Here is a 23,086-nt window from a genome sequence, read left to right as displayed (position 1 = left end):
ACAGTGCAGAGCAGAGGTAAGTGCTCTGTGAGCAGCAGCTACTACTGCTGTGAATCACAACCTTCTGCAAGCTGTTATCTGCCACCTGCGAATTGTTGAGAAGAACCTGCTTCCTAAGAAGCATGCGACTCCCCCAGACTAAGAAGTATTTATCCCTCTTAGTTAAGTTAAAACCCTGGCCTCAGCAGCCATTCCGCCTAGGAGTGCCAGACCCTTCCAGAGCCCACATGGGAATGACGGGATGGGTAACACAAAGTCCAGTTCTGCAGGTCACCCCTCTTCCTTCCCTCTCTCGCTCACAAGTTGTATAAGAGTGACTCTGCACACACATCGCTTGTAATCATTAGTTACAGGTTAGTGATCATGAATGCCTAATTTGATCAGTTATTAACAAGTGTCTTTAACCTTTTGAGCATTGTACACAACTTCAAGCCTGGTCTTCCTCCTCCTAAGGCAGCTGCTGAGCATCTTCCAACACATAATATTAGGAGAATAAATATAAGATGAATAAACCACAGTACCCCAGAGATACTTGGTGACAAGGCAAACTGAGCCCTATGCTGCCAGCAGAACTTTTTTACCCCTGAATTAGTCATTTTGATTTATCAAATAGATTCTCTTTTGTGGGGGCGGGTAGTAGAGGGTACTGTATTATGACATAATCGTTAATTCAGACCTACCTACGCATTCTGTACTTTTTCTTGGGTCCCCTGCTCAAATAAGCAATTACGGAGAACCTATTATTTGAAAAGCCCCATGTTAGGTAACATGAAAGATACAAAATCTATGAATCAAGCTTGAGCCCTCAGGGAGCTCGTCTCCAGCCAAACCTCAGAAAATGTCTTGAAGCCCCACTCTCTAATGCATTCAGGGCACGAGCTCCTCCCCCTTCTTGAAATTCTTTCAGTGCTCCCCTTTTCAAATTCCTAATCATCCTTCAACTGTTGTTTTTTAAAAAAAAAAAAAAAATCACCTCCTCCAGGATGCCTCCCCTGGCTCAGTCTAGGCTGATGCCCTATTGAGCCATCTTAACACCTCCTGTTCTGGGAGGCAGGATAGTGTCATGCTTGGGAGCTGAGCTCCAGAGACAGACCCTGACTTCCTGTCCGGGCTCTGCCTCTCACTGTATGGCCTTGGGCAAGTCGCTTAACCTCTCTGTGCCTCACTCTTGGCATTAGTAAAATTGAATCATAATATTATCCACCCTAAGGGGCTACTGTGTGGTTTAAATTAATTAATATGTACAAAGCCCTAAGAAGAGTGTCTGGGACTTGCTAGTGGGGGCTGAATAAACATTTGTTAGCTATTGAATGTTTAACTAGTTCTCACTGGAGTATGAACTCCTTGAGGATAGAGTGCCTTTTACCCTCACATCTCCCAAACCTAAAACCTGAAACAGCACTTGGAGTGCACAGGGTTGAAAGTACATGTAAGGTACAATTATTAACCAACTTTATTTTTCTTGTAATGTCCCTGTAGACCTGATCGGTGGGGCTTGTCCTCCTGCCCCTGGTTGCAATCTCAGGCAGTTCCCACCACTTTTCTGCTCACTCTTAGATAATGGAAAGCCCTCTCATCACTTTAAGTCACCAAAAACTTCTCATCTCTATAACCAAAATGTTCCATCTCATGTAATAGTAAAAATTTGCAACTACCTGTAACAGTGAAGCTTCTCTCCTCCCTCAGCTGGCACCTGCGTTGTGCTGACAGCTGCAGTGGGAAGAGATGGTGTGCGTGGCTGCTCCCTTCCTCTGCCAGTTCCTCCTCCCGCAGACCCTTTGCCCGGAGCTGCAGTCTCTGACCTTCCAGAACTGGAGTCAGGGGAAGGACAAGAAGTAAAGGGGCAGGAAAGGTCTTTCTTGATGGCACCTGTCGAGAGCTGGCTCTCTCAGGACTTGGGAGTGTTTAAGACCCATGCTTTGTGGGTGCTTTCCTAAGCTCTGCTCCAGAGACCCGCTCCCTTACTGGGGATCTCTCAGTGCTGCCCCTTGTTACAGACCACACCCTCTCGGGCTGGCCGCTTACAAATCCTTAAACCCTAGCTCCTCCCTAGGTCATCTCCGTGCAGATCATCTGTTAAAGTCTCATTGTCAGTGCAGATGGCTACCTTGTGCAAAGTTCCTTTAAATTGGCATCAGACAGCCTCCCTCTTACACGGTCCTCATGAAACATGTATTCCACAGTCAACAGCAGTCAAAAAACTTGCTATGGGTACAGCCACCACCCCTAGCAGCCAGTTCCAGTCAGTCTTTCAAGCGTGGGTCACACACCCGTCTCTGTGCTCTTTAGGTTCCAAGTCAAGGGTCTCCTGGAAGTCCCTTGAATCTGGCTCCATGTCAGAGAGACAGAAAACACAGCAGCACTTTAAATCCTTTGTTGAAAATCTCCAGTGTCCAACCTCTGGTCACTTCAGCTTAAACCCCTGAAAGTGAGTGAGGGGTTAAAGATCACAAAACTGGTCTGCAGACACTTTCCTTGCACGTTCTGCCTAGGTGGTTAATGAGCACCTCCTTGGGAATGTGGCAGCTATTATATTTAGTTTCTAGCTCTGGGGGCCTCAGTTACTGTACGGTAAGAACATGGTAGGTTCCAGGAGACAGTTTCCTTTTTTTACACTAAAATTGCAAACGTGTTTGAAGTATTGGGATGAGAGGCTGTGGGGTCCTCTAACGTGCAGAGCTTCCCTTTCTGATTCTTTGTCAGCGCTTCATCTCACCGTGGACGGGTCTGATGGTCGCCGGCCCCATCGCCGTTGCTTCCTCTGCCACGTCGCATAATTCCATAGCAGCAGCGGTAACAGACCCTTTCCAGTCAGTCCTCAGCAAGGGTCCCTCTGGCTGGCGTCATTCAAGCCAATAGACAGAGTTCGGTTCAGAAGCAAAGGAAAGCTTTATTCTTTGATCCAAAAGTGGAGAGGTGTGAGCTCTCGGCTCTAGAGATTCCGCTCTCCCAGAGAGGCCACGGGCGGGGCTACTTTACAGGGATCTCGTCAGACAGAAGGAGTTGGGGGAGGGGGGGGGTGTTCTCGCGGGGCCGGGCGCAGGCGCACTGCTCCAGCTCCAGGTCGCCGGGCGCAGCGTCTCTGCACACGGCCCGCTGCCGCCATCCTGAATCGCCGTGTTGTGCGCCGGTGCTTCTGCACGTGGGGCCGGAGCTGGGAACTCAGGTCTGAAGGACCGGGGACGAGGCCTCTGCAAGCAGCATCCTGTGAGCAAGTGAAACCAGACTGCGCATGAAAGAAAAGGGAAAAAAAGGTTAAACTTTATTTTATTGCCCAGAATAGGCTCTGTCAGTGACAGATCCCTCCTCTGCATTTTGTCCTGCTCTTCATTCTGGAGGGGCACCGGGGGATGCAGGTCCCTCATCTGTAACTGCTTCCTGCTGACTTCAGGCGCCATCATAACCCCGGGAGGGGAGCAGAACTGCCTTTAGCTGTGTGTGGTTGTCCCCAGGCCTCAGCCTTGACTGTTCGTTCCCTGAGTGACCCACCCCTATTTGTCTAACTTTGTGGAAACAAAAAACAGCAGACAATTTCAGATACATGGCCCAAATATAGGCAACAGAATAATGGTCACAAGTCAAGTTTTTCTCAAAAATGAAGGTGGCTAGATCTTTGGTTCACTGACGTGGCCTGAGCATCCCTGGTCACACTTTGTTTTTCAGAAGAGAAGCTTCAGGTCAGAGAGGTTCACACGAATCAGGGTTTACTGCTGCAGGTTTTGGTTTTTTTTTTTTTTTCTTTTCACTTGCTTTTTTTTTTTTTTTTTTAACTTTTTTTTAAGGTAATTAGGTTTACTTATTTATTTATTTTTTAGAAGCCGTACCGGGGGTCGAACCCAAGACCTCTTACATGCTAAGTATGTGCTCTACCACTTGAGCTATGCCCTCCCCACCTCAATGTTTTCTCTATGGAGGCTGGGGCTCGAGGACCCTCTTCACTCGAGTGTGATGTGCCTCGAGTGACCCTTGCAACTTCAGGGCAGAGTGGGTGGTTAGGATCCCAGGTGGGGTGCATTCCCCTTAGGAGTGAGCTGACTTTGCAGACTGCCTGCGTTCCAGGTTTTTAGGTTCACCCAGTCCCCTGGCCGGAAGGGGTGTAGGGCCAGGTGCATGGGTGCACGCAGCTCCTGGTCACCATATTCCGTGTGAGCTTTCATGGCCTCTCCCCGCTAGAGGGCATACTTGAGTTGTTCCATATCAAGTTAAGGTGTCCCTTCTCTTGGGCTTGGGGAATGAGTCTACTATATAGGAGTTCACATAGACTTTGATTTATCCCTTGGGGCTAACCACATGCAAAGCAAGGCAATCAGAAGAAACTTAATCCAATTTTCTTAACTTTCCTATCATAGCTTGGCTAAGACCCATTTTAAGGTCTGATTGGATCTTTCTACTTTCCCCAATGATTGGGGTCTCCAGGCTGAATGCAAGGTCCATTTTATGCCCAGGGCATTCATTACCCCTTCATCACTTGAGATACAAATGCAGGACCATTATCGCTTTGTAAGGATCCTAGGAGCCCAAATTTAGGGGTTATTTCTGTTGGTGATGCTTCTACCTACCCAGAAAATGTCTATTAGCATCAAGAGATACCTGCAATTGCCCAGTACTCTCGGCATGACAGTAAAATCAATCTTCCAGCCTTCTCCAGGATATGTCCCTCTGGTCTGAATGGGCCTTACCTGGGGACCTCAGGGAGCCAGGTGGGGGAGGGGGCTGGTGTTGGGGTTATTCATTATGCCAATGGGGCAGGTCTCAACTATCTGACTGATTATACATTTCATGCCAGGAGTTACCATGACCTCAACTAACCAGTTATATAGGGCTTCCTTCCCGAAGTGGGTTCCTTGACGAGCCTCCCTGATGGCTGGACAAGGTGCAGTTTGGGGAAAGAAGTATTGCCCGTGTTCATTAACTAGCTGCCCACGGCTTCCTCGATCTCTACTGAGGCCCCATTTTCAGGCTTTGTTTAATTCTTTGTGTAGGCTGGGGAATAATTGGATGGATCTGGCCTTCAAGGCATGAGGGGTACTTGCCAAGTTACTGGTTTTACGGCCACCCTTTTTGGTAGTTGTGTCCCCTTGTTTCCCTTTATTAATTCTGCATCTCCCTTTTGGTGGCCCCTACAGTGAGTCACTGCCAGGGGTTTTTGGTTTTTTTTTTTTTTTTTGGTAGTTGTACTGCTTCTAAGAACTTCAGTATGCCTAAGCCATGTTTCATGTGTGTATTCTCTGCAGTAAGCGTACCTCTTTCCTTCCAAACAGCCCTGTGTGCATGTAGGCTGGCATACACATACTGGGAATCTGGGTCAGCATTTAAGATCTTCCCTGTCCTGAGCTTAAAGGGTCACGTGAGGGCTAGTAGCTTGGCCTTTGGGGCAGAAGTCCTGGGGGGTAGACTTCTTGCTTCTATGACTTGGATCTGAGAGGTTACTGCATATTTTCCCGCCAGACTTTTTCCCTCTCTCATAAAACTGCTCCCATCGGTGAACCATTCCTCTTCTGAGAGGCTCGCTTCCTAGGTCAGGGCAACTGGTATAGATTGTATACAGTTGTGCTCCAGGTGCCTCCTTTCTGTGGGTAGCAGGGTGGCAGGATTTACCATGTGATAGGTTTTCGTGGTAGCAGCTGGGTTGCCTAAAAGCATAGCCTGAACTTGAATCAACCTTCTGGGGCATAGCCATTCTGTTTCCTTAGAACTTACTAAAGCCTAAACCTGGTGCTGCAGTCCATGTAGTGATTGGCTGGCTAAACGCTAACATTTCAGCCTCCTTTAGCAAGGTTGTAGTTGCTACTGTCCGCAGGCAAGGAGGCAGGCCATCTCTTAGTGGTTAATCTAATTGTTTAGAGAAATAAGCAACCACCTGAGTAAGGGGTCCCAGTTTAGAGCTAATACCCCAAGAGCAGTTCCTCTTCTCTCCGGAATGGAAAGGTCAAAGGGTTAAGCTACATCTGATAGGGCCAAGGCAGGGGCCTGAAGCAATTCCTTTTTCAGTTCTTGAAAGGCCCTTTCACATTTTCAATTCCTTTCAAAAGGATCATCAACATTTTGTTACTGAACCAAACCTGGCCCACTGTTTGCCCACACATGGTAAATCCAATCTACTGACACCGGGTTGTGGTGAAGGCAAGTGCAGTGTTCACTGCAGGGCGCCAAGCAAGGCGTTCAGGGCAGCTAGTGCTTAAGAGGCCCGAACTCCCTGAAGGCTCTCAGGGAAAGGTTTTTAAAGATAAGGTGAGGGAGGGGGCTTGTGGGCTGTGTGAATAGCTTGTGGACATTCTTCTGATTGGTTGGTGGTGAGGTCACCTGGAGTCAACATCATCAGCTTTCTGGTTCCAACCGGTCTGGGGTCTATGTGCTTGTGGGCAGCATACAGTTGACTTCTTTCATCTGGTGTGGGGTTTAGTATGTGCAAAACAGCCCAAAGGATATAGCTCAGAATATTATCTATAGCCCTTGAGGAGGAACTAAAGGTCCTCGGCTTTGTTTAATGGCTAAACTATTGTTATTTTGTCTTGCTTGACTGTTTTCATTTTGCATTTTCTCAATTTCCTGATTAAATGTACTCTGTGGAACTCGGGGAAGTTTAGGAGACTAAAGTTTTTCTACAGACAAGAGGCAGATGGAGGATATGGCGGGGGCGGGGGTTTGTCCCAGGAAAGCCCCAAAGGCTCGGTTACACTTTCTTTTCACCTTTTTGTACAGAAGCCTAGTTGTTAGGCCCTAGTTAGGGATCCTTTTCCCGGGCTCGCCTCTTGGCTCACGAGGCTGGCTGCTTTCCCTTATCAAATTGAAGGTGACAATGGAGACTGCTATCGTTGACCCCTGGAGGTGGGCAAGGAGGGCACAAAGTCCTGATGCGACTGCTGCTGCCTCGGACAGGGGTCAAGAGGACAGCGGACAAGGCTGCAGTGGCTCCCTCTTGTCCACAGGTCCCCACTGTCCCTGGGTGTCCAGCACCACAAGAAGGCCAGCCAGTGGTGGCAAGCAGACACGCCTGAGTTTCAGTCTCAGATTCCCAACGGAGGCACATTATGACTCCCTCAAGGGGGCCCAGTCCTGATTACTCTGGGGGCTACAGTGTGTGCGCACCACACCAGGTTCAGGTTGCTGGGCAGAGTTGCTCTGAGTTCAGCAGAAGACAGCAGCTACCCCATCACAGTGAACTCAAAGACCAGAGTCAGTCATCCCCTCTGGAACCTCCCAATGTTTCTGCCAACCTCCCACTAGAGCCAAAGCGAGCCTGGAGCCTTAGTGGGCAGGTGCAGGTGAAAAGGCCACAGTCTGCCTCATCTGAGTCGCCAAAATTTCTTACCCAACATTTTGTGTAGATGCCCAGCAAGGGTCCTCCTGCCAGTGTTGTTTCAGCCGATAGGAGGAGACCAAGTTTGGTTCAGAAGCAGAGGAAAGGCCTTATTCTTTGATCAAAGAATGGAGAGGTGCGAGCTCTGGCTCCAGAGTACCCCTTCTCCCCAACAGGCCAGCAGTGGGGCTGCTTTACAGTCTGTCAGCAGGGAGGGTGGCAGAGCGCTTGTGGGTCGGGCACAGCTGTGCTGCTCACGGCTCCAGATTGCAGTCCCGGGTGCAGCATCTCTGCACACGGCCCACCTGTGCTGAAGTGTCAGGTGCAGCTGTTTTGCCGTAGGAACTCTGGTCTGAAGGGCCTGGTGCAAGGCCTCTGCACACAGCACCCTATGAGCAAGTGAAATTAGACTAAGCACAAAGGAAAAAAACAAAGGTTAGACTTTATTAGCCAGATTCTATTTTTATTTCCCAGGAATTGTTAATGGGCTTTGCCAGTGACATAGCCACCACTGTAAACAGCTCTATGTTTTCACTTTTACTACCATCTTTACTTTATACAAATCCGTGATTTCTGTCTTATATATACCAAGGAGACAATTATCCAAAAAAAAAGAGGAGGAATATTTGGTAGCCCTTTTCATATACAGTGTATAAATATCATAGTGATACTTCTGTTGACAGAGTGTTAGGAACTTGAAAGATCAATCAGAAACACAAATATAAATAATATAAGAATAAACTATAAATAAGCGACAATATAATAAAACATTAAGCATATAATAAGGCACAAAGCAAATAAGCATGAAGTAACAAACCTAAATCACAAGAATAGTTACTTTTTTTACATGAGAACATGCCACAAAATTCTCCTTGTAAAAAAGAAAAAACTTTTCATTCAATTTGTAAACATGTTAAATACATCAGTCACATTCTGATAGAATATACCTAACTGGTAAAGTAACATGCAACAATCTACTTCTTGTCTAGGACGTTCAGGGTTATGCATGAGATGTTTCTTATTATTGTCTGCAGCAAGCTTGATTTCCTTAAGCAATTGCTTTAAGAAGGAACATTCATGGAATATAAGTTCTATACTTTTAACACGGCATGCTGCACTAAATCAATATCTGGCCTGACAGCATCCAATGGGATGGGGAATGATATGCTAGTCCTTCTCCTGCCATTGGCCCCAGGAGCAAAGGGCTACCGTATTTCTGGGACTTCCCTTTTCCCACAGACCCTATACCTGACAACTAGGGAATTATAGCTCCAGATATTTCTGATCCCTTCTTCCCCTCAGGAATCCATAAGTTTAAAGGCCAGATCCTGCACAGTCAAGAGTACAAGATCCCAGAAGGCTTTCAGGGCAAACGCGTCCTAGTGATCGGTCTTGGGAACACTGGAGGAGATGTTGCAGTGGAGCTCAGTCGAACGGCAGCTCAGGTACAGCATCTCTGAATCCCACCCCCTGCATCATTTCTGGTTTCTGGAGAGAGGTATTCAAGATTATGAAACACATGGCCAGTTACTAAGTTATGTGGACACAGGGGTGAGTGAAAAAAACAAAAGAAATTGAAAATCTTTAAATCCTCTCATGATCCTTCGTGAAATATTTAAAAATCCATGCTTTACAATACTGAACCATCTCCAGGAAGGGTCTAGGAAAATTATATGGATGCCAGACCACTAGGCATTTTTCAGAGATGCTCCTGAAACAAGACCCAATGGGCAAATGCTCCATCCGCACCAATTATGTTTCTTTTACCCTCTCTCTTTGTAATTCTGGGAGGGAAAAAAAAAAAAAACCACATAAAAATAGAAAGGGAGATTGTTTACTGAACATCTCCAAATTTTTAATTAGGAGTCAGATTCATTCTTTGTTTTAAGATAAAACCCCCCTACTTTGTCCAAGAGGTGTACATAATAATTTAAGAAATTCCAAGCATAAATTCACAAATTAGAAACCTATTCCACTTTACCATAAATTATAGTACAATGATTAGATCTGGAAAGAATAGATTTTTATTTGTTACAGTTAAAATTGCTTCCTCAAAACCTCATTTTAAATCCTGCATTATTTACATGTGAAAAATTGCCAGATCAATACCCCATATCTGCTAGTACTATTATTCTTGATATTAAACAGGATGAAAGGCCTTAACAGAGACATAGATCAGGTCAAAGTGATTTATGAAAACAGTGACAGCAATAGAAGCAGCTAGTCATTTGCAGATCTGGGTGCAAGTTCACCGGTCCTCTGATGTTGTAAGACCAGAAAGTTATAAGATCATTTGAAACATATTGAAGAAAAATACTACAAAATGATAGGGGGCACAAATCTGTTGCACATGTATTTATCCTTCTTGCCTTACTTTTTAGGTATTTCTCAGTACTAGAACCGGTACCTGGGTTATCAGCCGCTGTTCAGATGGGGGCTACCCGCTTAATATGATGGTTACAAGAAGACACCATAATTTTATTGCACAAGTTCTGCCTTCGTGGGTACTAAAGTGGATTCAAGAGAGGCACATGAATAAAAGATTTGATCATGCGAATTATGGATTAAGTATTACAAAGGGGTATTTATTTTTTTGTTTAGTGGTAAAGTTATTGAATCAATATTTCTCCTTCTATTTTATTCAGAGCTCAAAATGTTCAATAATTGTGACATTGCCTTTGTTTGTCCTGTTCTAAGCTTATTTTCGGAAGACAATGTCCCTCAGTACCACAGCAGTTCTTGAAACAGGAGTGATCTCTGTCTGGTAACAGAAGTAGTAATTCACGAGTCTAGAGGAAAATGAAGGATGAAAACTTTATTTCCAGTTTGAATATCAGGAAATTTAAATAGACCTCAAGGAATCTCAGGGTGGCTGCCATCCACAAATAGAATATTTGCAGCACCAGTGAGTGCAGATGGCCAGCTCTCATTACCCTTTAATAAATTCTGCTCTGGCTGAATGATTAGAGGTATGAATTGCCAATAGGAATTTCTGGAATTCTATATTTTAATACACATCTGTATAGAGCTGCACATTGGGAAGGAAAAGAAAACCTTTGAAATGCATGTAAGGTCATTAAATGTGATTTTTATTATATGCTTGACCCAGATATTTTTATTTGCAAAGAGAGCTTTCAACTTACAAAGAAAATTAATGGCAACAGATGATTTGACATGTAAATTTTATAAAGACATTATGTCTGCTGTGATTAGGTAGAATGATATTCATAATGAAGATATTTATCACTATCAATAAATTCAGATTTTTTTTAATCCAAAAAGTTCCTTGAAATTTCCTCTTTGCTAAATGTCAATCCTTTGAGGCCTGTGTGATATAAGACCCCAAACTGGTTATCATATGGATTGTTTATACTCCATCCCAACATTGCTCCAGGAATTAATTCCAAAAGGTAAAGAATTTAAAGCCCTGGGCAGGAAAGAGTAGGTTTAGTCATCTTCCACATGCCTTCTACTGGGAGCAGGAAAACAAGAATATTATCAAAACACTAAGCCACATAGAACACTTTGAATTAGACATTAGTCAATTCACTCCTTTGGTGTGGTGGATAATTTCCCTGAATTGACTAAATAAATCATTTGCTGAGCGTCTCATAAGTGTAACTACAGTGAATAATTTTCTCCTCTGTGTCAAAGGAAAAAATCAAAAAGAATTGTGAACGATGAGCTGCCAACCTGTATCCTCTGTGGGACAGTCACTGTGAAGACCAGCGTGAAGGAGTTTACAGAAACTTCTGCTCTCTTTGAAGACGGGACAGTGGAAGAAAACATCGACATTGTGATCTTCACTACAGGATACACATTTTCTTTCCCCTTTCTTGAAGAACCTCTCAAAAGCCTTTGTACAAAGAAGATATTCCTTTACAAGCAGGTCTTTCCCTCAAACCTAGAGAGGACAACACTCGCTATCATTGGCTTCATCAGCCTCACAGGCTCCATCTTAGCAGGCACAGAGCTCCAAGCACGATGGGCCACGAGAGTATTCAAAGGTACCTGCAGTCTGTTTAAAGCCCTATGTGACCAAGTGAGTCTTGAAACTAGTGCCTTGAGATTTGGCTAAAATCAAACAAATGTGAGCTAAATTAACATAAAACATGCTTAAAAAATTTTTAATAGAGAATTAATTTTATACATGTGTAATATTATGGTGGGTGTGTTCATGTCACCGATGTGACTAGGGGAAAAAGAGGCTTTGGCTCTGTGGATGGGATAAATTTGGACAACAGAATATAATCACAGTTCTCAGATTAACTGAAATTATTAGAAGCTTCGGGATCCTATTCCATTCCACTCAAGTCAAGCTATTTCCTCTTAAGTCTTTCCATTTATTTCCAGCAGTAGAATTTTATATTGCTTCCTGAGAAAGACATCGGAATAATACACACTGTGAATAAACTTGGGACCTAAGGAGATAGTGACTTTTAAAACATGCCCATAAAAACATTGCAGACACTGGACACTAACTGCTGTCAGTTATCACTGTGTGAGCACAGGTGACAGGAGTCTGGGCTACCAGGGTCCAATCCCAACTCTGAAGCTCACTAGCTTTGCAAGGACCTCTTTACTTCTCAGCCCCGTTGCCTATAAAATGGGGATAAGAAAACCTCTTTACAAGGATTTCATAAAATGGATAATGTCCACAAAGCAGTTAGCACACTACTTGACACATAGTAAATGCTTATTAACTGTAGCTGCCTTTCTTACTAATGCTGTTATTATCTCTAGATATTATTATCTGTTCTCTAGAACAGGGCAGGTTTTAGATTTGTGAGCATTTTAAAGAATTGCATTTGTATTATTTAAAAATATAAAAATGAGTCACAGTTGGGCCAATCAGCTGTTCTTTAGCAGAATTTTGCCCCTAATGAATAAAAACAATCATCAATAATTTATAAATAGCATATAATGCAATACTAAGTAGTGTTGACTTCCATCCCACTGTACACATGTAATAGATATCAACCATACTGTACAATGTTCTCCTAAGTGGACAAATATGATATTTGAATTTGAGGGGGTTGAGAGTGGAGGAGAGGAGGTTAATCTCATTTGTTTACATTACAAAAGAAATTCCGCAGCCTTTCATTCAATTATCACAAATGTTTATTTCTTTAAGGACGATTAAAGTGCTTTCACTGCACTTTCCAATTATATTAAAACCACAGAAGACTCTTAAGTACTTGCTTTTTTTTTTTAAGTATTTTATAATGAGCTCAAAAATGCTTATCAGAATGGTAGAGCTGACAAAACAAAACTTGATTAGATCACACCATAAGAGTGATCGCGTGCCTTTCCAGAGAGCCTCCAAGGGACAATCTGGGAGTCACCGAGTGAAGTCTTTCCAGCTTCATACAGAATAAAATGATCCCAGTGGCAAGCACACTGTAGAACTAAGTCAGATCTTTCTCACGCGGATGGTAACCCCACCCCTGGCATCAGCACTTGGCCACTGACAGGGGCAGGACTGGCCAGAAGAGCAGAGACTGCCTAGGTGGGCTATTGAGAACAAGCACATCCTCATCCTCATGATAACTCAAGCAGACAGAGCCTTTGTGAGACAGAGATTGCCAGGCCCCTTCCATGCCTGAGGCTCCCCATGTAACAAAAGTGATGATGTGCCAAAACAGGGTTATAAAAACAGGGTTAATTTAAGTGATAATATGTAACCAGCTAACAGATTTAATATACACACACACACACACACACACAATAAAATGTCAATGTATATATACAACATGATATAAATAATACTATGTATAGATATATGTAATGTGTGAGCAGATGAAGAGGGGCAGGTGCTGATGATCAGTGGTGACCAGTGCAGTGACGCAGGCTGAGGGCTGGGCACGGGGCATCTGATCTGTCCTCACAATTCCAGCAGGAGAGTACCCTGGTTAAGTGAATTTGGAGGGGGATTTTACCTCCAGAAAATTACCCTCTGCACTCTAATTCCATTCTGAGCTTTGACCATCACATGTTCTGAGCTTGGAGCAGTGGGAGGACAGAAATGAGAGGGAGGAGAACTCAAAGGAAAAGCCACATGTGACTTCAGCGTTGTTTCTGACTTCTCTCACAGGACTCTGTAAGATACCTCCATCTCAAAAACTGATGGCTGAAGTTGTGAAAAAGGAGCAGCTCATAGAAAGGTATGAAATATAACCTACTGCAGGAAAAACTTACCAATATATTTCATTACAAAAAAAAAAAGGCTTTAAATATTTAAAGCCATTTAAGCCATTCGTAGAGAAGCAGTATGGCAGGTTGGAATAATCACATTAGGAGTCAGAAGAATCTGTTTTTAGTCCTAACTCTTCCACCAACGAGATTTATGGCCTTAGACGTGCCCAATGGGGGCACCAGTTCGCCTCAGCAAAACATGGAGGCTGGCCCCTACCAGATGGCAATCCTTTGTTCACTTGCCCCCAGAAACTTACTGTTCTCTCTGCCTGGAATGTTCTCCCTCCACCCAATACCTGCAGGCTCACTCTGCTCAGATATCACCTCATAAGAGAGATGCCTTCTCTGACAACACCAACTGGTCTCATCACTGTCTCTCCCCTTTACCCGCCTTCATATTTCTCCATAGTAACTATTACCACTTGATATATTATATATATAGTTGGCAAGGTTTTTTATAGCCTGCTGATTTCCACTGTTAGAATGTAAGTTCCTTGGCAGCAAGGCCTTTGTTCTACTCACTGTTGAACTCCTGGTACCTAGAATGGTGCCTGTCATGTGATAGACACTTAAGATTGATTGATTGAAAGAATGACATTGGCATTATCGTGAACATTTATAAACAACAGAGCCTTCAGATACACTGTGCAGCTGACCCTTGAACAACATGGGTTTGAACTGTGTAGGTCCACTCATCAGCAGATTTTTTTCAACATACTAGAAAAATTTGAGGAGATTTGTGAAAATTTGAAAAAACTCGCAAATTACAAAGCCTAGAAATATTGAAAAAATTAAGGAAAACAGGTGTCATTAATGCGTAAAATATATGTAGATACTATTTTATCATTTACTACCATCAAATATACAAAAATCTATTATAAAGTTTTAAATTTATCAAAACTTGCACTCACACAGACCATACATTTACAATCAAGAGAAATGTAAGCAGATGTAAAGATGCAGCATTAAATCATAACAGCGTAAAATTAACTGTAGTGCACATTGTACTGCTGTAATAACTTCGTGGCCACCTCCTGTCGCTATTGTGCTGAGCTCAGGTGTTTCGAGTATCTGCTTAAAACGCTATGTGATGCTAATCATCTCTGCCTGAGCAGTTCATCTCTCCGGTAAATCTTATATCACAGTAAAATGATCTCTCACAGTTCTTACATATTTTTCATCGTGTTTAGTGCATTACCGTAAACCTTGAATAACACCATGGGACCCAACCAAAATGCCACTAGTGATGCTGGCAGTGCTCCCAAGAAGCAGAAAAAGAGTCATAACATTACAAGGAAAAGTTGAATTGCTTGATATGTACAGTAAATTGAGGTCTGCAGCTATAGTTGCCTCTCATTTTAAGATTAATGAATCCAGTATAAAGACCATTGTAAAAAAAAAAAAAGAAAAAAGAAAATTTGTGAAGCCATCACTGTAGCTATGCCAGCAGGCATGAAAACCTTGCACTTTTTTTATGAAATACCTTTTTATCTTGTATTGAAAATGCAGCTTTTATGTCAGTGCAGGATTGCTGTAAGAAAGGCATTCCTGTAGACTAAAATGATTTGAGAAAAAGTGAAATCGTTAATGACAACTTAAAGCAAAAGGAAGGTGAAGAATTTAAAGCTGAAGAACTCAATGCCAGAAAAGGATGGTTTGATAATTTTAGAAAGACTTTTGGCTTAAAGAAAATGTCAAGATAACAGGAGAAGCAGCTTCTGCTGACCCAAAGGCAGCAGGTGAGTTCCCAGACGTCATTAAGATGAGGAGAAAGAGAGAAAGGATATCTACCTGAACAGATTTTTAATGCAGACTAAAGCACCCTATTCTGGCGGCGGGGGGGGGGGGGGGGGGAATGCCACAAAGGACATGTATTGGTAACGAAGAGAAGTGAGCACCAGGATTCAAGGCAGAAAGAATAGGCTAACTCTTCTGTTGTGTGTAAATGCCGTCGGGTTTATGATCAGGACTGCCCTGGTCTATAAAGCTGCTAACCCCTAAGCCTTGAAGGGAAAAGATAAATACCCACTGCCAGTCTTTTGGTTGTACAAGAAGGCCTGGAACACAAGAACCCTTTTTCTGGATTGATTACATTGATGTTTTGTCCCTGAAATCAGGAAGTATCTTGCTGGCAAATGACTACATTTTAAAGTTCCTTTGATATTGGACAATGACCCTGGCCACCCAGAACCCCACGATTTCAACACAAGGCATCAAAGTGCTCCATGGAAAGGATTACCAAAGCTACGGAAGAGAACCCTAATAGAGAGAACCTCATGAAAGTCTGGAAAGATTGCACCACTGAAGATGCCATCATGGTTATAGAAAAAGCCTTGAAAGCCAGCAAGCCTGAAACAATAAATTCCTGCTGGAGAAAACTGTGTCCAAATGTTGTACACGATTTCACCAGATTTGCGAGAGAGCCAATCAAGGAGATCCTGAAGCAGATTGTGGATATGGGGGAAAAAAAAAAGTGGGGGATGGGGGAGGTGAGAGGTTTCAAGATATGGATCTCGGAGAAATTCAAGAGCTAATATATACCACACGAGAGGAATTAACAGAAGATGACTTGATGGAGATGAGTTCTTCCGAACCAGCATCAGACGATGAGGAAGAAGATATAGAAGAAGCAGTGCCAGAAAACAAATTGACATTAGACAATCTAGCAGAAGGGTTCCATTTGATTAAGACTGATTTTGACTTCCTTTATGACGTGGACCCTTCTATTATATGGGCACTGAAACTAAAGCAAATGATGGGAGAGGAATTGGTACCATATAGAAATGTTTTAGAGAAATGAAAAAGGAAAAAAGTCAGACAGAAATTACAATGTATTTCCGTAAAGTTACACCATGTGTGCCTGCCTCTCTTGCCTCCCCTTCCACCTCCTCCACCTCTTCCACCTCTGCCATCCCTGGGACAGGAAGACCGACCCGTCTTCCTCCTCGTCCTCAGCCTACTCACCATGAAGACAACAAGGATGAAGACCCTTATGATGATCCACTTTCCTTTAATGAATAGTAAATCATCATCATGCCATACAGTTAACAGACATGTTGTACATGCGTGCAAGTGTCTTCATATGAACATCTAATAACTACATGGTAAGAACTGTATGAGAAGTTTTTGTCTTATCATAAACATTGCTCAAGTATTTATCATGTAAAAATATCACAAGACTTGTGCTGAAATGGATCGTCCATCCTTACATAGGCATGAGCTGAGTGATGTTTGCAGTAATATAAAATTAATAATGTGTTGGTTTTCTATTCTCCAACTTTGCTTTCAAAGAATTACATTACTGTACAGTCTGCCTCTCTCATATTTGGAAAAACTATCAGCCTATCATCACAGGTAAGTGGAGTTTTTTTTAATGTAACAATGTTTCCAATACTGTATTATGAATATGACTGTAAGACTCTATGCCATAAGAATTTTGTAATGATTCATTCATTCATGCATAGGCCAGGCTGCAGTGAAGCAGTCATATCAATTACGCTAGGCTACAGTAAAGCAATCATATTGCTGCTTCTTAATAATCAATGCATCACTCATTATGCTTGTAAATAAGCATGAATTTCTTTTTCACATTATCTTTTCAGTTTTGATATCTAGTGTTAGGAGTACATATAACATCGACAGTGTTTGGTATCATAGAAGACAGTATTGACATAGGTACTGATAGATGATTCATCTTATAAACAGGTGACATAAACTTATGGTATTGATAAATACAGGACAGTACTGTAAGTGCATTTTCTCTTCCTAATTATTTTCTTAATAATGTTTTTTCTAGCTTACTTTATTATAAGAACACAGAAAGTAATCATATAACATACAAACTATATGTTAATCTGCTGTTGATATTGTCACCATGGCTTCTGGTTAACTACTAATAACTAATTAGTATGGTAATTAAGTTTGGGGGAAAACAAAATTTCACATGGATACATGGAGGGGTTGGTACCCCTAACCCCGCCATTGTTCAAGGGTCAACTGTACTTATATCTATGTCATGTTCAGTACTGTTACACCAAGTATGGCCCTCTCAACTCACAATTAACATCAATAAAAACAATTTAGGTGGCCATAAATGTGATGCTTTCTGACTATGTTAATTTATTCAACAACTATTATATTTGGGCTGATCTGATTACTCTCATATCAAATTCAAGAACCTAAAACATTATCTCAAGCTCCTCTTCCAACTGCCTCCTTTTACCATCTCCTTAACAAAATTAAATACACTCACAAATACCCCATCTAAGTAAACTCCTCTTGTTCTTTCCTTTCCAACACAGAAGAACATTCCCAGCGTGGTTTGAATCTGATAAAAAGAAACAAAATGGTGGGAGGAGCAGTAACTTGTAACTTGAAAATGAAAAGTGATCTGTCTTTTTCCCTGTCAGGGGTTTGATGAAAGATCCCAGTGGAGACAAACTTGACTACATTTCCTACATGGATGACCTCGCTGCATGCATAGGCACGAAGCCCAGTATCCCACTTCTGTTCCTCCAGGATCCCAGGCTAGCTTGGGAAGTTTTCTTTGGACCATGTACTCCTTATCAGTATCGCCTAATGGGCCCTGGAAAATGGGATGGAGCCCGAACGGCCATCCTGACCCAGTGGGACAGGACACTGAAGCCCTTAAGAACTCGAGTAGTTCCTGATTCCTCCAAGCCTGCCTCCAGGTCACATTATCTGAAAGTCTGGGCGGCTCCTATCCTACTCGCCTCCCTTCTACTGATCTGTAAATCTTCGCTTTTTTCGAAATTGGTGCCAGATAAACTACAGGACAGAATTTCCTCTTACCTAGTAAGTATTTGGTGAGGATGAGTCTGATTGATTATGAGCGTTGTGCTAAGTCACAATAATTCTATTTCCAAATTGTTTATTCCCCCTCCCCTCTCCATCCTAACTGCTATCAGCCCAGTTCAGGTCTAATCACCTCTTATCTGAATTATTGTACTGTCTTCCTCTTGAGTCGCAGTACCTGCTTTTTCGCTTCCTTTTCCAACTCACATTCTACTCTGCTACCTACACAGTTACTCTAAAATAAAAAGATTGTCATTGTTTCTTTCCATCAAGATCCTGGTGGTGATAAGACAGTACTCCAAATTAGGTAATTTGTGGAAATTTTAATATCAAGATTATGTCAAATGGTTTGGGCAGAGTGTAGGGAAATCCTACAATTGAATGAAATACTCCCAGACTAGTAACAGTGAGGTGCTCTTACCATCCATAGACCTAATGAGGCAAGGGGAGAAACCAATTATGAATAAGAGAGAGATACCACCTCTCAACAGCTATAACCTTCAGCCGACCAAGAAAGGCAGTCCATGGTGACCCCAGAAGTACAGCGCTGGGAAAGTAAATTGCCTGATCTCATTCTCTTCCCTCCTGCTGATCCTCTGCCCATGCTCCCCAATGGCCTGATCCAACCAAACTCAGAAGGCAAGGTTGCTGACTGTTGTGGCTTGAATTGATATATTCAAGTCCTAACCCCTGGCACTTGTGAATGTAACCTTGCTTAGAAATAGGATCTTTGCAAATGTATATAAGTTAAGATGAGATCATGCTGGAGTAAGGTGAGCTAGATCCGATATGACTTTTTATAAAAGAGGATAAGACACACAGAGATGCAGACACAGTGGAGAATGCCCTGTGAAAACAGGCAGAGAGATTGGAGCCATGCACCTACAAACTAAGGATTGTCATGCAAGCAAACACTGGAAGCTAGGGAGAGACATGGAACAGGTTCCCCCTCAAAATCTCCAAAGGGAAAAACCCTGCCAATAATTCCAGACTCCTAGCCTCCGGAACTGTGAAAGAACAAGCCACCCAGGCTGTGGTCCTTTGTTATGGCAGTCCTAGGATACCAGTACAACTGATGTCGTCCGTGCAGGTCAGCCTCCTAAGCCACAGAGCAGAGCAAAGATGATGGAAGGTGTATATAGAGGGGCAGCCAGAAAGGATCCAATGCAGTCACGTCGCTTTCCATTCAGAAATCCTTCAACGTTCCTCCCTTGATTAGAGATAATAACCCAATTCCTTAGCCTGGGAGAGGAGTGTCTTCATGATCTGAGTCCCTTTGCCCAGGTCACCAGAATCCGGTCCTGCAGCTTCCCCTCCACTTCAAACGCTGCCATCCAGTACTACTAAACTGTGAACTGTGTCCTGCCTCATCACTTCGACACAAGCTGTTGCCTCTGCCAGCCACTCGAATCCACACCCGACTGTCTCTCAAGGGAGAGCTTGATTACCTCCCTCTGTGAAGCCTGCCCTGAATCCCTGAAGCAGAGCTGACTGCCTTTTCGTAGTGAGTACACCCCATATACCACTGTCATTGCTCTTTTCCTACTGAGGTACACTTTTCTTTTTGTGTCTGTCTCCCAATGAATGGTGAGTTCTTGAGAGAAACCATGTCTTGTTCAGCTAAAACACTGCCTGACACAAAGTGTTGCAAAATAAATATTTGATGACCAAACACTGGTTTCACTGACTGACGTTCCTTTTGTCTCCTCTTCTACTCACATTCTTTTCTTCTGCCAACTCGATGAATTACCTCAGATGACCTCAGCTATGCAAAGGAGCAAGGACAGTCCATCAACAGCTAAGTTTATGAGTAAAAGACAACCCACATGGCAATCAGAATAAATACAACCATACAGCAACTGGGAGCCGTGTGTACTGGTTGAAAGCTCTGACTCTAGAATTCAACCCAGATTATAATCCCAGCTGTGCCTTTAGCTGTGAGGCCTTGGCCAGGTTACTTAGCCTCTCTGAGCCTTAAGTGTCCTCATCTGGAAAATGAGAAGAAAGGAATGCTGTTATCTACCTCAAAAGTGAACATTCAGTGAGACAATATAGGGTGTTACTTACACAGTGAATTAACTAGAGCTGAAGAGACTGCGGACCTTTTCAATTGTCTGAATCAAAGGATTTGAAAACTGTTGCCTGGCTCTGTTCCCTGTTGCCTAATCAAAGAGTATAGCCTTTGCTCTCCATGGATTCTCCAGTAGCACTTTCCAAGTAGGATCACTCTTCGGTCCTCATGTCCCCCACCAAACCCTGAGGCCTGTTACCTCCACCATCGCTGCTGCCACCACTATACCAGCCACGTGCTTCTCAGATGGACCCTCCAGGATTCAGCCAGCAAATAATAGCAAAGGAAGAATTATTCTCAATCCTTAGGAGTGGGCCTCCTGATATAATTTGTTCATGTGTCTCTAGGTTTTTACTGACGACATCCTCCAGTAGAAGAAGCACTTAATTCCAAATCTTCGAAACCAACTCAAACTGACCAACAGAAACTGTCACTGGAGGACGGAGGAACCAAAAATGCTCGCTCACAGGGTGGGATCTGAATCGGGCAATGATCTGGAAGCAGTCACAACTACACTCCATACCACCAAGCGCCTTTTAGGTTAATTTTACAGTTTACCTGAGGTATGGAGGGCACGTGCTTGGAAACAGTATGTGCATTCCTAAATTAAGATTTATGAGTAGGGAGGTGCCCCAGAACTACCCAGAGAGTGCAGGGAGGAAGGAGCGAAGACAAGAGCATGGGCTGCCCGCTGGCCCTCTGCTGCCTGCTGACCCTGCTGCTGCCACTCCTCACTCCAGGGGCCTCCATGTCCCCAGCTGAGCGCATCAGTCAAGCCTACGACCCAGCACTCTACATGCGGAAGAATACTTCAACAGTGCTGCAGACTTACCTCCAGTGCCAAGGCAGCCCCTTGAGTGACTCTGGCTTCTCAGCCCCAGAGCTCCAGCTCAGCAGCCTGCCTCCTGCCGACATCTCCTTCAAGACCTGGCATGCCCTGGATGATGGGGAACATCTGAGCCGTGTCCAGGGGCCCTTCCTGGCCTTGACCCAGCACCTCCAGCTCATGGGGAACGACCAAAGAGACCCGAACCCTGGCAGTCCCATCCTGCTGGCTCAGCTCAGTGATGCAAGACTCAGGGCTCAAGGCCTGCTGGGCAACATGGCTGCCATCAAGGCTGCCCTGGGTCTGCCCAACCCCCCCAGTGGAGGACACTCCTGGACTTGTCCCCTTCGGGGGCCTCGGCCTTCAAGAAGAAACGTCGAGGCTACATAGTAACCGGGGAATATGGCCACTGGCCAGACCGAGCCATGAGGGACTTGGCTCTTCTTAAGGCCAAATACCCCATATAGAGGAGGACTTCTGATCAGAGGCGGCAACACTTCCCCTTTCAGACTCTTTTCTGCCTTGCTCCTTGGCTAGAAGGGAGACACATCCTGTCTAGCAGACAGGGCTTCTGTGACATGGACTTGGGGAAATTTCCCGGGAGCCAGGCCTCGAGTCCCTATTGCCTGGGCCTTCCTGCCTAGGTCCTATGGCCTCCCTTCCAGGTCTGGTTGGGACTCTATTGGTAGCACCTCATGGGTTACCAGCCCAGGGGCACTGGTTGTCCACTTCCGGGGTGGAAATAAGTGTCTCCTTGAAGAGGCTTCAGGCCCCACTACAGGGAGAGCAAAGTCAGCCTCCCTCCTGGGCTCTCCCGAGACCTTCCCCTCCATGGAATTTCCGGGAGGTCCAGGGGCTGCCTTTTGTCTCTGTCTACCTCGCTTTCTGTATGAATATATGGGCTTTTGAGCAAATAGGCCTCCCTTCTTGCAGTAATTCACTTCCTCCCCTAGTTGACCTCTCTGTCTATGGCCACTGTTCCAACTTCCCATCTTAAGGGGCTTCACTCCTGATCAATGGATGTCCAATTCTTGAAAGACTAAGGGCTCATGTCACATATTTCCTGCTCAGACACATCCACTTCTATTCTGCGCTGACAGATTGTATCCCTGGCCTGGGGCTCTCACGAACCTCCTGTCTATACTGTGGCTTTTGGAGATGATGGGGGACCAAGTTGTACCCCAAGGAGCCTACTCTCCTTAAAAGTGTCTCCCCACTTTCAACAACTATATACCGGTAACTTTAGTGTTCTTTTTATTTTTAAACATTTTATTTACAAAAAACCTAACTTATTCTCAGAAATGAAACTCTTTTTCAGTGGTTAAAAAGAAAAAAAAAAGATTTACGAATGGGTAGCTAGTCTTGTGAGCATCAGGAATACGTCAGGGAAAGCTTTCATCATTGTTTGGGGACTAACAGAGCATAGAGGCCACCTGGTCCTAATAATTATTAAACAATATCTATTAACTACAAAGCCCTTGACCACAGAGAAATGATTCACTGCCCAGTTCAGTCCTGGGTAGGGTCAGTGAAAGGACAGAAGAAACTGTAAGGGCCGAAGATGGCATCACTTATGCTAACAGCCATACACGTGTCATATGTAAGCTATCTACACCCAAGTTCTTGAGGGAGAGAGCAAAACTGAGATGTTATTATTAGCTCATTATTTTTAGTGTCGCTATTTTTTGGGGGGTGTTAATTTTTAGATGAGAAATCAAAGTCTCATAGATACTAAGTAATTTGCCCTGATTCAACACAGCAAGTAAGAGGCAGAAGAGGGATTTGAACCCAAACAGATATAACCCTAAAGCTCAGGCTGTCTCATTAGTTGCCTTGGGAGGCAACTCTTCTATTCATTCCTTATCACCTCAGTTTGCTC

The 23,086-nt window shown here is 43.8% G+C and overlaps 2 protein-coding genes and 1 long non-coding RNA gene across 8 annotated transcripts in view; 2 read left to right on the top strand and 1 right to left on the bottom strand.

Annotated features, from left to right (window-relative positions):
- The window catches only part of LOC106729126, a 180,613-nt gene extending 177,624 nt beyond the window's left edge, over positions 1-2,989 (bottom strand). For all 3 annotated transcript variants that reach the window (XR_004313881.1, XR_004313880.1, XR_004313882.1), the window contains exon 1: positions 1,656-2,989. This is a non-coding gene — a long non-coding RNA (uncharacterized LOC106729126). The remainder of the gene's footprint in view (positions 1-1,655) is intronic.
- The window catches only part of FMO4 (flavin containing dimethylaniline monoxygenase 4), a 30,858-nt gene extending 10,880 nt beyond the window's left edge, over positions 1-19,978 (top strand). For 3 of the 4 annotated variants that reach the window (XM_032463751.1, XM_032463750.1, XM_032463753.1), the window contains 7 exons: positions 8,603-8,745; positions 9,682-9,881; positions 10,955-11,307; positions 13,395-13,464; positions 16,787-16,849; positions 17,905-18,310; positions 19,595-19,978. In XM_032463751.1, the coding sequence (XP_032319642.1) occupies positions 8,603-8,745; positions 9,682-9,881; positions 10,955-11,307; positions 13,395-13,464; positions 16,787-16,849; positions 17,905-18,310; positions 19,595-19,657 (1,298 nt within the window). In that variant the 3' untranslated portion in view covers positions 19,658-19,978. The remainder of the gene's footprint in view (positions 1-8,602; positions 8,746-9,681; positions 9,882-10,954; positions 11,308-13,394; positions 13,465-16,786; positions 16,850-17,904; positions 18,311-19,594) is intronic. The other variant, XM_006192068.3, reaches the window with a different exon arrangement.
- Positions 19,979-20,652: 674 nt separating this feature from the next.
- LOC102521362 (cardiotrophin-2-like) lies at positions 20,653-22,304 on the top strand. Its single transcript, XM_014565461.2, is given in 3 exon segments — positions 20,653-21,513; positions 21,515-21,556; positions 21,558-22,304. Coding segments are annotated over 3 exon segments (612 nt in total). The 5' UTR covers positions 20,653-21,060; the 3' UTR covers positions 21,675-22,304.
- The last annotated feature ends 782 nt before the right edge of the window (positions 22,305-23,086 follow it).

The sequence above is a fragment of the Camelus ferus genome, chromosome 21 (genome assembly GCF_009834535.1).
Source record: "Camelus ferus isolate YT-003-E chromosome 21, BCGSAC_Cfer_1.0, whole genome shotgun sequence".
In the NCBI taxonomy this organism is placed as follows: domain Eukaryota; kingdom Metazoa; phylum Chordata; class Mammalia; order Artiodactyla; family Camelidae; genus Camelus; species Camelus ferus.
This window is presented reverse-complemented; position numbering and strand designations above follow the sequence as displayed.